At 36.8% G+C, this 12745-nt stretch overlaps 1 protein-coding gene across 1 annotated transcript in view; it reads left to right on the top strand.

Moving 5' to 3' along the window:
- The first annotated feature begins 2735 nt into the window (after positions 1 to 2735).
- il16 (interleukin 16) overlaps positions 2736 to 12745 on the top strand; it is a 44452-nt gene continuing 34442 nt past the window's right edge. Inside the window, exons 1-7 of the mRNA XM_059357578.1 lie at positions 2736 to 2813; positions 4522 to 4665; positions 4899 to 5004; positions 8413 to 8561; positions 9305 to 9415; positions 11200 to 11314; positions 11794 to 11867. Coding sequence (XP_059213561.1) covers positions 2742 to 2813; positions 4522 to 4665; positions 4899 to 5004; positions 8413 to 8561; positions 9305 to 9415; positions 11200 to 11314; positions 11794 to 11867 — 771 coding nt within the window. The 5' untranslated portion in view covers positions 2736 to 2741. The remainder of the gene's footprint in view (positions 2814 to 4521; positions 4666 to 4898; positions 5005 to 8412; positions 8562 to 9304; positions 9416 to 11199; positions 11315 to 11793; positions 11868 to 12745) is intronic.

Here is a 12745-nt window from a genome sequence, read left to right on the forward strand (position 1 = left end):
GAGTGAATCAGTGCAGTAGTGTAAAGCGCTTTGGATAAAAGCGTTATATAAGTGCAGTCCATTATGCGTATCACAATTTTCCAAATTCTCAAAAGTAAGGTTTATAGGTCAGCAATGTACATAATGTTCCAGAAACTACAACAGAAAGTACAACATGATCAGGTGGTGCAGGTGTTGTAGAGTGTGACAGTGGCAGGGCACAGTTGTGCTCAGTCCAGTCCAGTTTATTGTTGAGATGAACACCCAGGATTTTGTAGCAATGTCAATCCCTGGATGTTCACTGGTGTGTGTGGGATGTTTTCTTCCTCAAGTTATTGATCATCTCCTTTGCCTTGCTGGTGTTTAGCTGAAGCTGGTTGAGCTCGCACCAGCTGACAAAGTCCCTAATGACCATCCTGTATTCCAGTTCACTCCCCTCAGAAACATATCCTACAATGGCTGAGAATTTCTGGCAGTGTTTGGTGTTGTGAGTGAAGTCTGAGGTGTAAAGGGTGAAAAGAAAGGGAGCGAGCACCGTACCCTGAGGGACACCTGTGCTGCAGAGCACCACGTCAGACACACAGTGATGGAGCCTGCATACTGGAGTCTGTTGGTGAGATAGTCTGTGGTCCATGCAGCCAGATGTTGGTCCACTCCCACTCTCTGTGCAGTGATGGCTGGATAGTGTTAAAACCACTGGAGAAGTCAAAGAACATGATCCTCCCAGTGCTTCCGCTGTCCTCCAGATGAAGCGGCAATCTGTACAGCAGGTAGATGACTGTGTTGTTCAGCCCAATACCAGGCTGGTAAGCAAACTGCAGGGGGCCCAGCTGTGTGCCCACCAGAGGTCACATGTGTCTCAGGATGATACTCTCCATGCTCTTCATCTGGTGGAAGGTCAAAGCAACAGGCTATGCCAGGCAGGAGGAAGGACTTTCTATGGATTGTCCTACCATGAATTTTAAAGGTGCAAAAGGCTGTAACAGGAGGGAGTTGACTGTTACAATTTCAGTAAGGCGAAGAGAATTAAACAAAATCCAAATGAATACATAATCAATTAATCAAAATCAAAATGACTTAATTTCTCCCCGAGGGTAAATTCAGTTATTCTGGTAGAATCTCTGTTAGAATGAGACAGCCTGATGGCTGTAGGAGAGAAGGATCTTTTGTATCTCTCCATCCTGCAACAGAGAGAGAGGAGCCGTCTGCTGTTTTTTTGGTCCATAAAGGTTTTGTGTAGCAGATGATCTGGGTATTTCAGGATGGCCTGGAACATGTTGACAGGTCATCTCTCCACCACCTCCTCCAGTGTGTCCAACCTGGCTCCAACCACAGAACCAGCTCTTTAGACCAGTCTGTCCAACCGCCTTCATCTCTGTGTGTGATGCTGCCTCCCCAGCAGACTGCAGCATAAAACAACACACTACCACCACAGACTGATAAAACATCTGCAGCATCGCACTACACATGTCAAGAGATCTGAGCTTCAAGAAGAAAAAGAGGCGGCTCTGCCCCTTTTTGTAGAGAGCGTCTGTGTTTAGGGACCAGTTCAACTTATTATCCAGGTATACACCTAGATACTTAGAACTTGGCACCATCTTCAGTAGGAGATAGTTCTTGTGACTCCAGTTACTGAAGGCTTTTATCAGATCCCTATATTCAGATATGTATATATATATATATATATATATATATATATATATATATATATTCTGGATGTGGCAGGACTCAGAGTTGTATTTGAAGTCTGCTGTGTACAGTGTGAACAGTAATGGAGCCAGAACAGTGTCTTGTGGAGCCCCTGTGCTGCTCATTAATGTCCCAGAAACACAGTTCCCCAACCTGATATACTGTGGCCTTCCTGTCAGGTAATCTGTGATCCAGGAGATGAAGGAAAGATCCACTCCCATCTCTGTGAGCTTGTTTTTGGGTTCGATGGTGTTGAATGCGCTTGAAAAATCAAAGAACATAATTCTCACATAAGCACCAGTTTCCTCCAGATGAGCAAGGGCACTTTGAAGCATGTAATCACAGTATTCTAGTGAAAGGTTTCAGTTTCAGTATCCTGAGGTTTGATGAGCTCAGTGAAATTTAAGTAGAAATGAGAAATATAGACTAACAATTAAAAAAATATATGTTTCTAAATAATCAGATATGTGCCCTACATGACTAGACATTGCACCCTGGAACTGTTGACCGGTTGAAAGTGACTAACAACAGACTATTTCTGTGTGGGCATTCCTGTTGCAATCTTAGAGTCTTCCCACACACAATGACACACAATGCTCAATGGAGTTCTCACAGAAATAGAAACACACAGAAAAGAATTTGAAGAATTTATTTTGCAGGCTGCAGTGCTTGTGGAATTTCTAAAGAAGCTATATTTCAGACAGGCACAGTCATTGACGAAGCAGGAACAGCACAGCTTGGAAATCTCTTCAGCTAGTCATGGAAAGTAAGGGAAATGTTACGTAATTTTACATCAGGTCCTCTGTATAACCTTAAAATGTGGGCAGTACATGCTCAAGTATGGATGTGTCATTGTGGAGCAGAGGTGTTGCAACAGTACCCATGGTATGTTTTATTCGCTCCTGAGTGAAGAAGAAGTATATGTTTGTTTTTCTTCTTCAGATTTTAGCACTATTTTAGTCACTGTAGGAGCTTGTCTGCTGGGTAGTGTAACATATTGTCATGGTGCCAAGTCTATTTGAGTCACTTTGAAGAGGCTGTGGAAACCTGAACATCAGAATAAAGAACAAGAAATGGAGAAAAGGAGCAGTAGGAAAGAATGTCTAACAAGTGACGTCTGGGCTCAGCTGATTCTGTTTTCAATGGTACCTCTGTTTGATTTTTTTATTAGTATGACTCCTTTCAATATGGTTCCAAAGAGTAGTTCATAATAATACTGATATACAAACCATGTTGCCATGGCTACATGGAGCTTTAAAGTCGTTGAATTCACTCAATAAATTCAGTTATACAACTTAATAAAGTTTGCATCATATAACGTCATGTAAACTACTGGTTAAACCAGGATAATTAAGAATGTAGCAGCATTGAACTGCACTGTTTTAATGTTTGTTCATGTGTGCTTATGAACTGAACAGCTTTAAACATACCAACTGTAATATATTATATCAATCAATTCTATACTATACTACAGTACACTGCATTGAACTATACTACTCTGCTATACCATAATATACCAAGCAATACAATGCTTCTCTATATACTCTATTATTCTATACTTTACTCCCTTGAATTCATTGTACTGTTTCTATCCTAACACACTGGGATAATAGTTAATATTGCACCACTGTACCAGCTGCATACACACACACACACACACACACACACACACACACACACACACACATATACTATACTATCATATACTATACTATACTATGATATAATATACTATACTATACTATGATATACTATACTATACTATGATATACTATACTATACTATACTATACTATACTATACTATACTATGATATACTCTACTATAGTATACTATACTATGATATACTATACTATACTAAACTATACTATACTATACTATACTATGATATACTCTACTATAGTATACTATACTATGATATACTATACTATACTAAACTATACTATACTATACTATACTATACAAAACTATGATATACTATACTATACTATGATATACTATACTATACTAAACTATAATATACTATGATATACTATACTATACTATGATATACTATACTATACTATACTTTACAAGTCTACTATACTATATGATACTAGAATTGACTACTACTACTTGACTTACAGTACTCATACTATATAGTACACAGTTTACTATACCTATTTATTAAACTACTCTATACTATTATTGTGTTTGATTTGACTACACTAAACTATGCCTATTATGTATAGTATGTATGAACTGAATTACTCTATGTACTGTGCCATACAAGTCTTAACATAATGCTGTATATTATGCCACTGCCTTGACACTACTCTGCTACCTCATACTCTGCTCTACTCTACTTTACTTTACTACAGTTCTCTATTATACTATACTCTATAGTACAATATAATATTATACTATATGATGCTATATTAGGCTACACTATGCTACACTATAATATACAATATCTTATTGTGTGACAGAATACTATACTATATGATGCTATATTAGGCTACACTATGCAACACTATAGTAATACTACATTGTACTATACTGTTTTATACTATACTACGAATGTTTAAAGTACAGTATACATATTACATACATACATATACAAATGTTATATTATTACTTAATATTATACTCAGTAATAATCTACTAGCCTATATAATTTACATTACAAAGTTTTGTAATGGATTTTAACCCAGAGACAGAGTAATGTACAAGAAGGATGTGTTGTTTTGTGATGTTAAAGCAGAAATAGTATAGAAACAACCATGAGAACTAATCAATGGCTGAAGTGAACTTTAAAGGTGCATTATGCCATGCCTCATGTTGGGCTACAGTTGAAATGTTTTATGTACTTTAGGACATGTCCACATGTGAAGACAGTCTCCATTCACGTAGTCTGACTACAAACCAACAGCATTCGGCTCTCATTTCCCCATCTGATCCTTTGTCTTTGCCTGGATACACAGATGAAGAACGTATGGCCAACAACAACCACCTCAAGGTAACTAAACTTTTTCCAAAAATGTAGAAGAAGAATCTTACCTCCATTCCCAAAAAACTTTGACATAAATGAAAACAGAATTCAACAAATTCGTTATTCAGAGTGTATATTTAGATCAAACGTTTATCATTTATGGGTTAAATCCCAACCTTTTTGGAATCAAGGTTGTTTTTATAATTATTACATTTCTGGTGTGTGTGTGTGTGTGTGTGTGTGTGTGTGTGTGTGTGTAGTTACCCATCCCAGAGGTGAATGAGGAGAGATTCTGGGACACAGAGAAGACTGAGCAGAGCCCACCAGAACAGATGGCCAGCAACAGGACCCGCTCCAATTCAACCAGTGAGTATATCATACAGAAGTTTTTATTTTCTTGAACCTTGATCTAACCAGGAAGGTCCCATTGAGGCAAGGCAAGGCAAGGCATATTTATTTGTATAGCACTTTTCATACACGTAGCAATTCAATGTGCTTCACACAAAAACAATGAAAAAATAAAAATATGGAACCATACACAATTTTAGCAATAATAAAAAGTAATATATACATATATATATATATATATATATATATATATATATATATATACATACATGGAACACCAACAGCAAAGAGGCAGTTTCACCCTTAATAGGGCACTTATTGAAATACCTGCAAATTCCAAATTTCAACCCTAGAGAAATATTGGAGGATATTACATACTTCCAGAATATGTTAAAAAACAACAACATACGGACCCGGGGGAGGGAGGTAATATTTTGAGAAAAAAGTTTACGAGATGAAAGAGGCAAATCTACAAGAATAAAATGCACAGATTTATGATATTTTTTATATCCACTGAAGTTACCAAATATAGTTCATCGCCCAATAAAGGGTTAAAAGTAAATGAGAGAATAAAAAAAGACATAAAACATAAAAACAATGTGCATTAACTGCAGAAAGCATCCAAAAAGAGTTTGGTCTTAAATTTTGTTAAAATGGCGATAGTTGGGGCGTTTTTGATGGTCTCTGGTTCCAGAGATGGGCGCCATTGTGGCTAAAAGCTGCTTCACCTTGCTTTGTTCTGACGGTCGGTTTCAGTAGTAGTTGTTTATGTTGTGATCTAAGGGACCTGGTTTGGGAATACTGTTTAAACAAATCATGTAAGTAGTTTGGCCCCACCCCCTTCAAAGACTTAAAAACAAGCAGAAGTGCTTTAAAATCAATACTGTAGCTGATTGGGAGCCAGTGCAGGGACATTAACCCTCTGGAGTCCACGAAAGCGCCAGAGCCTGACTTCTTCATGACATTCCAACGTAAAAGCGAAGCAGCATGGAGCCCTGCTGCCAGCTTTTCTCTAAAGTTTTGGCTTTTCCAAGTTTCCATGTCCACTTTAGTTCGTCAACTCTTTTTCAGCAAAGGTAAAAATCACCACAACCAAGTCTAACATAATTTTACTTTTACTTAGATTTTTCAAATTTTGGGATGTTCGTTTCAACATTTTCAATGCAATCTGTTTTTTTTGTGGTATTTTGTGGTATGTTTTGTGGTTTTTTTTTTTCTTATTTTTTGTGTTTTAAGTATTTTTTTTTGTTTTGCGTTTTTCATGTGTTTTTTGTAATATCTTGTGCGTGTTTTTTTGTGGGTTTGATGTGTGTGTTCTGTGTGTTTTTATGTGCGTTTTTTGTAAAAACAAAATTGTGCTTTTTGTGTGTTTATTTGTGTTTTTTGTAATTTTGTGTTTGTTTGTTTTTTATGTGTTTTTTGTATTGTGTGTGTGTGTGTGTGTGTGTGTGTGTGTGTGTGTGTGTGTGTGTGTGTGCTGTGTGTTTTTTGTGTTTCAAAATGTTGATCCAGTAAGTCAAAATGAAAAATAATAATCAGGTGAGGTTGTGCTGAAAAAGATGATACCAGGATGGCATGGTGATCATTATCTAAGTTGCATATACAGGCGGAATGAAAAAGAGTCAAAAACCAACAAAATAACCCCAGACTCCAAAGGGTTAAGGATGGGGATGGTGTGATTACTCCTTTTTGTTCTAGTGAGGACCCTGGCTGCACTGTTCTGGATCATTTGAATTTTCAAACTTTTTTTTCCGGAAGTCCTGTGAAAAGCACATTATCAGTCCTACTAGTGACGAAAGCATGTATGATATTTTTCCAGATCCTCTTTTGACATATATCCTCTAAGTTTGTTAATATTTTTAAGATGGAAGTATGCTGATTTTGTGACTGAATTAATGTGACTGCTAAAAATTTAGATTGTTATCCATAAGGACACCCAGGTTTTTTTACCACATCTATATCTCTCATCAATATCTCTTCTGTCAGGGAGTCCCATCATGGTGACCAGCAGAATAAAACATTTTCTGATTAAAAACACAAACAAGAATAAAAACATCACAAGAAACATATCAAAACATGACAATAGGCAATCATACAGAAATCAGCAGCTAAGATTCATGTCACTTAATGCTATTTGTTAGAATGCAATGACATTGATCTGAAAAATCTGATTTTAAAATATTTTATTCAATAGTAAATTGACCAATCATATATTATCCACCAAGATGATTGAAAAGCATTGACTCTACTGGGTTTCCTTTTGCATGTGTAGGTCCATTTTGCTGCACAAAGGAGGAGGCTGCTGTTCTGTTCAGACAGACAGCCAAAGCTTTTAGACTGTAAAGTAATGACAGATGATGGAAAAAGAGAGGCAGTAATGGTAAAATTGTTTCTAATATGTTTATTGTCTTCAAGGTGGTGTGAGCCGGGGGGATAATATCCTTTTAGCACCAGGAAGCCACACTGTTTATGGGAAATGTGGTCCTAATTGTAATAAATGCTGAGCTAACAGTTCCAGTGGTGTGAGATTGAACTGATGGTAGTGTTGTATATTTATAATGTATGTATGTATGTAACACCTCGACTAAGACATATACTCACACTGATGAGGAAAATAAAAAACCCTATGTATTGTAATCCAATCTAACACATTGCACAACTTTTGATGGCCACACAACCACATTTGGTAGAATTTGTTTTTTATAGATATAATTAGATATAATTAGATGTAATTGGATTTGCTCTTTTGATTATGCATTTGTTGTACATTGATTCAATTGATGGGGGAGCCTACAATATTGGAGGATCTGTTGACTCAGCTGTTGCTGACACATTATATTATAAAATGATATATATATATGGATTCAAAATCTGAGAATATATATTGAAGTCTGAAAATATAAATTAAAAGTCTGAGAATATATATAGAAACTTGAGAATATATATTAAGAATCTGAGTATATATATTAAAACCTTCAATATATATTCTCAGGTTTCTATATATATATATATATTCTCAGATTTCGAATCCATATATATATAATAATTTCCTGAACGGCATGCCATAATATATATATATATATATATATATATATATATATATATATATATATAAAATAGAAAAAAAGATCAACCAGTCGCACCAACCACATGTAGTAGTCTCCACATGAACTGAACATTTCAAATAAAGTAAAACATATTCTACGGATGCTCTATTACATTGTAGTACATAGGATAGCTGTTTCTATTTTGCTGGCCACTCTGTATATGATGAAATATAAAAAACAAGATTCATTCAACTTGATTTTGTGGCTTCAATCCCCTGGTAGTCTTTATACTGGTTCTGGGTTTTTTTTTTCTCACTAATAATTTAGTGGGAAATCAATTAAAGCTGATCTTCATTGTGATGACTCTGTGTGTCACCAGGTGTTCATCCTTACTGGATTGGTGATCTGGACAGCATCATCATGAAGACACCAGAGCTGTATACCAGTCATTCCCATGGGAACGGTGGTTTATATGGAAACAGGAAGTCTCTGTCCCAGCATCTGGAGTTTCCTCCCACCACTACACAAGTATTTTTTTCTTCTTCTGATAAACAGAATACATTAACCCTCTGGGCTCTGAGCCTATTTGCCCTTTATACACCACATATTTACTATACCCATGTTTGGTATTTGGTATTTTCTCAGCACAACTTCAACATGATCTGACTATTATTTATTTATTATTATGAAATCTGAAATACATTTTTTACTATTTATGACAATAAAAAAAACACAAAAATATGCTCAATTAACTGTTTCAGACCTGAAAAATGTAAACATAGGTTGCAAATATGAACATATAAAGGTAAAATTCAAATATATCATATATATCATATATATTAGATGAACCCTTTTTTCCATTTTTACTAAATGCCACGCCTGCCTCGTCCCATCATACTTTTACACTTGAATAAATATTTTTGTATATCAAATTAAAACAATCATATCTTGTTACTTTTTAACGTTTTTTTTTTTTTTTTATCTAAAAAATACTGTTTTGGCTGATATATACATTTACGGTGTTTCATTGATACTGAAACTGAATTAACCCATTTATCATTTTACGGTCTTTTACTGTCATGGTTTAACAGTTTTTTTTCTCCGTAAAATCTTCTTCAAATATTTTTTACAGTGTACAGTGTTACTCGTTTAGGTAAAACAAAGGTCAAAATGTTACCACTGACTTTGTAGTAGAAAAGGAAGAAAATCGTGATCTAATTTCTTGTGTCTGGTGTGTGTGTGTGTGTGTGTTACATGCTGCTCCTCTCCAGCCTGTCCAGCATCCCTCCCGCTCTCTCAGCTCTGCCCAGCTGCTACACTCCTGCAACAGTGTGCAAGCTTTCATAATATGTAACATTGTGCTGATGAAGGGCCATGGCAAGGTAGGACCATACACCAACACCATCAAAATATTCACTTTCATTGTTGGATGATTTTTCTTGTATCTTATGCTACAGTATCGTTCTTTCATGATGCTTACCGTTGTCTGCAGAAACCTTACCCACAACACAATCCCATTTCTCAAGTGCAATTTCTATTTATTTATTCATTTATTGCAAATGATTCATTTAACTTCACATCACATTTAACTTGGTTTATCAACTGGGTTGTTCATTTGTCATTCAGCTACACTTTAGTTGATAGTATTTGTAGTTTTTATTTGTTATGTTTTATAGTTGATAAAGTAGCTGCTCATAATGCATAACTTAGTTTAGGTTGTCTTCCTAGATTTTTCAAATGCTTCAAACTGTATCTGAGGACCTTCATCAACAATTGTTAGTCTAAACAACTTCATGAGCAAACTATCAAAATCTACTCTTTACGTTGACTACTCTTTCCTGGGTCAGCAATGAACTTTGACACCCATCTAATGCTCTGGTCCAACTAATATACTACTGTCATCTGTATATAAACAACAGAGCAGTTAGCCTTTAGTTCTGATTATAAGCCCCTTTCATAGTTTCGTCCCACAAATGTCCCGCTATATTGCCGGAAAATCTCTGCCGGCTTTTTGCCTTAGGGCGTTCATAGCAATCCTGTGATGGCGTGACATTCGTGCCCTATCATAGTGTAGTCTGGCATCGCGAAACGAGGAGACAATAGTGATGTGCGACAGAACAGCAGCAGAGCTGCACAGTAGCATGGTGCTAATAGGCTACACAGTTAGCTCTGTAGCAGTACAGTGTGTCATACCTGTCAAGTATCCCGTTTTGGCCGGGAAAGTCCCGTATTTTACCCTTCTTTCCCTCTCGTATTAGCATTTTCCTGTAAATCTCCCGTATTTTGACCGGGCCCGGGAGGAGTAATAAAAAAAAAAACATTCCCAATGTGAGCTCTGTCACTAGCCTTGCGATAACTGCCACCCATGGTAGCCTACTACAGGTACTGTAATGGACATAGTCACCGTGATGTCACCCACAGGGTTCGGACTAACTGATTAATCCAGGTGTGTCTGATTATTGTTGTTGTGACAACAATAATGAGACACACCTGGATGAATCAGTTTGTCCAATAATGGCAAACAGGAAACAAAGGAGCTGGGTGAAGTTCAGGAAGTAGTGCAGCTGTGCATAAAGTGGTTGATAAGTGGTGATTTTAGCTTTCTTGTACACCTGTCTTAAAATATAAGGGATACTGGAGATTGGTTGGGGTGGTGGGACTGCTCGCAGCGGGCGCCGGAAAATTTCCCTTGTGCTGCAGCAGCATGTGTTCACTTAGTAACCGGACACTCTGTGAACAGTTAGCATGCCGGTCTGTTTACGATCAGCGGCGGACACCACGTGTACAGTTAGCATGCCAGTTTGTTTACAATAACCGATGCACATTTAGCGACGGCGGCCGCAGTTGTTGTGCTGCTGAACAGTGATTGGATGACTGTTAGACGAAGACAACGTCAAATTTCCTGCTTCGCCCCGATGGCCCGTTCATAGTGGTCCCGCTTCCAAAAGTCCCACCAATTTTCCGCTTCTGTGACTACCTCTGGAGGAGAAAAATTGGCCCACTTCTGGTGCATTCATAGTGGAGGAGAGACGTTACAGAGTCGTAAATGTCCCAGCATGAAACGGCTCTATGAAAGGGGTATTGTTACAGTTATGATTGTGAATATATTGTTGTTGATGTTAATGAGTGCTAATGGTAATAATGATAATTCTGCTGTTATTTTCAGGGTCTGGGCTTCAGTATAGTGGGTGGGAGAGACAGCATGTATGGACCAATGGGGATCTATGTCAAGACCATTTTCCCTGGTGGGGCAGCCGCTGCTGATGGAAGGCTGCAGGAGGGTGAGGGGCAATATACTGTATATGAAGGACACACTTTAGGACAAATGTTTGACTAATCTGTTAGTACAGTACAGTACAGTACAGTATTTGTTTCCTGCTGCTCCTGCTTCCTGCTGCTTGGAAAAACATATTTTGATTCGATGAGAGCTTTTAATTTAGCTGTGGCTCTCTTTCCTCGAACATTTCCTGCATGTTCCAAATGCATTCAGTGTACTAACCTTTTTCAAAGTTATTCACACTGAAAACTAATTTCGGCAGATATTCACATTGTGAAAATGTTCCACACAAGGTCATGCAATGGAGTCAACTGATTATACAATGCTCAATTGAGATGTAACAGATGACAGCAATTGAAATATTGATTTCATAATCTTTTAATTAAAAATTGTAAAACTGATATGGTTCTGTCAATTGAAATGTCACATAGTAGATTCAAAGTCTTTAATGATTTTAGATGCTTTGTTTCTGTGTCTACATAGGTGATGAGATCCTGGAGCTGAATGGAGAGTCACTACATGGTCTGACTCATGATGAAGCCCTGCACATGTTCAAAGTAAGGCAACTATATTTTGATCCTGATAACACTATTCCTCTCAGTTCAGTACCAGTACCAGTACCCAAAATAAAGCAGAAGTGGTAATACAACCCTGGCTGAATGAAATTGTCACCATTCTCCAAATCCTCCATGTATGGTGGACAATTATCAAACCTCTCAGTTTATTTGATAGGGAAATTATTATCCAGATAGTGATAAAGTAAAAAAAAAAGTGAGATAAAATTATATTAAGTCTTAAATATACAAATATTTGAATTGAGTTGTTAAACACTTTGAAACACACTTATAACTAAATCAAATCGAAAATGTTTATTCACTGAAAACAAAATATAAAAGCTGAAAGAAGACAACAATATTGTAGCTACTGCATAGTAGTTATCATTACTATTAGAACCTTTTACAGCAAAACCAGAGTGCAGTAACTACATTTCTGGGGTCAAAGGTCGAATAAATCGTCATGATTTTTGAGCATAAAAATGACATCAATATATGTAGAAATACTGTAAGTGTCATATCACTTATCTAGCTATAACACAATTGGCTGGCCAAAAACGTTAAAAAAACGTTAAAGCAGGTTTTCTCAGTTTAACCCTTTTCGTAGTTACTGCAGTTAGACTTTGTAGGACAGTTTATAGTTCAGAGAATATTATAGATCCAAGACGAAACTGACACAAGTGGAACTCAGAGAATAGTTGAAATAATAAATCCATCTGCTACTTCAGTTTCATGGACAACACCATGTATTTAGCAATACACAGCACAGCCTGGCTCCTGATAAATTAGAGCCATTGTTGGGGCCATAGATTCAAACTAGCACAAAACTAGTCAGATAAAGTCTTGTCAGGCAAACTAACAACCCATCTGCCCCTGGACAC

The sequence above is a fragment of the Centropristis striata genome, chromosome 2 (genome assembly GCF_030273125.1).
Source record: "Centropristis striata isolate RG_2023a ecotype Rhode Island chromosome 2, C.striata_1.0, whole genome shotgun sequence".
Taxonomy (NCBI): domain Eukaryota; kingdom Metazoa; phylum Chordata; class Actinopteri; order Perciformes; family Serranidae; genus Centropristis; species Centropristis striata.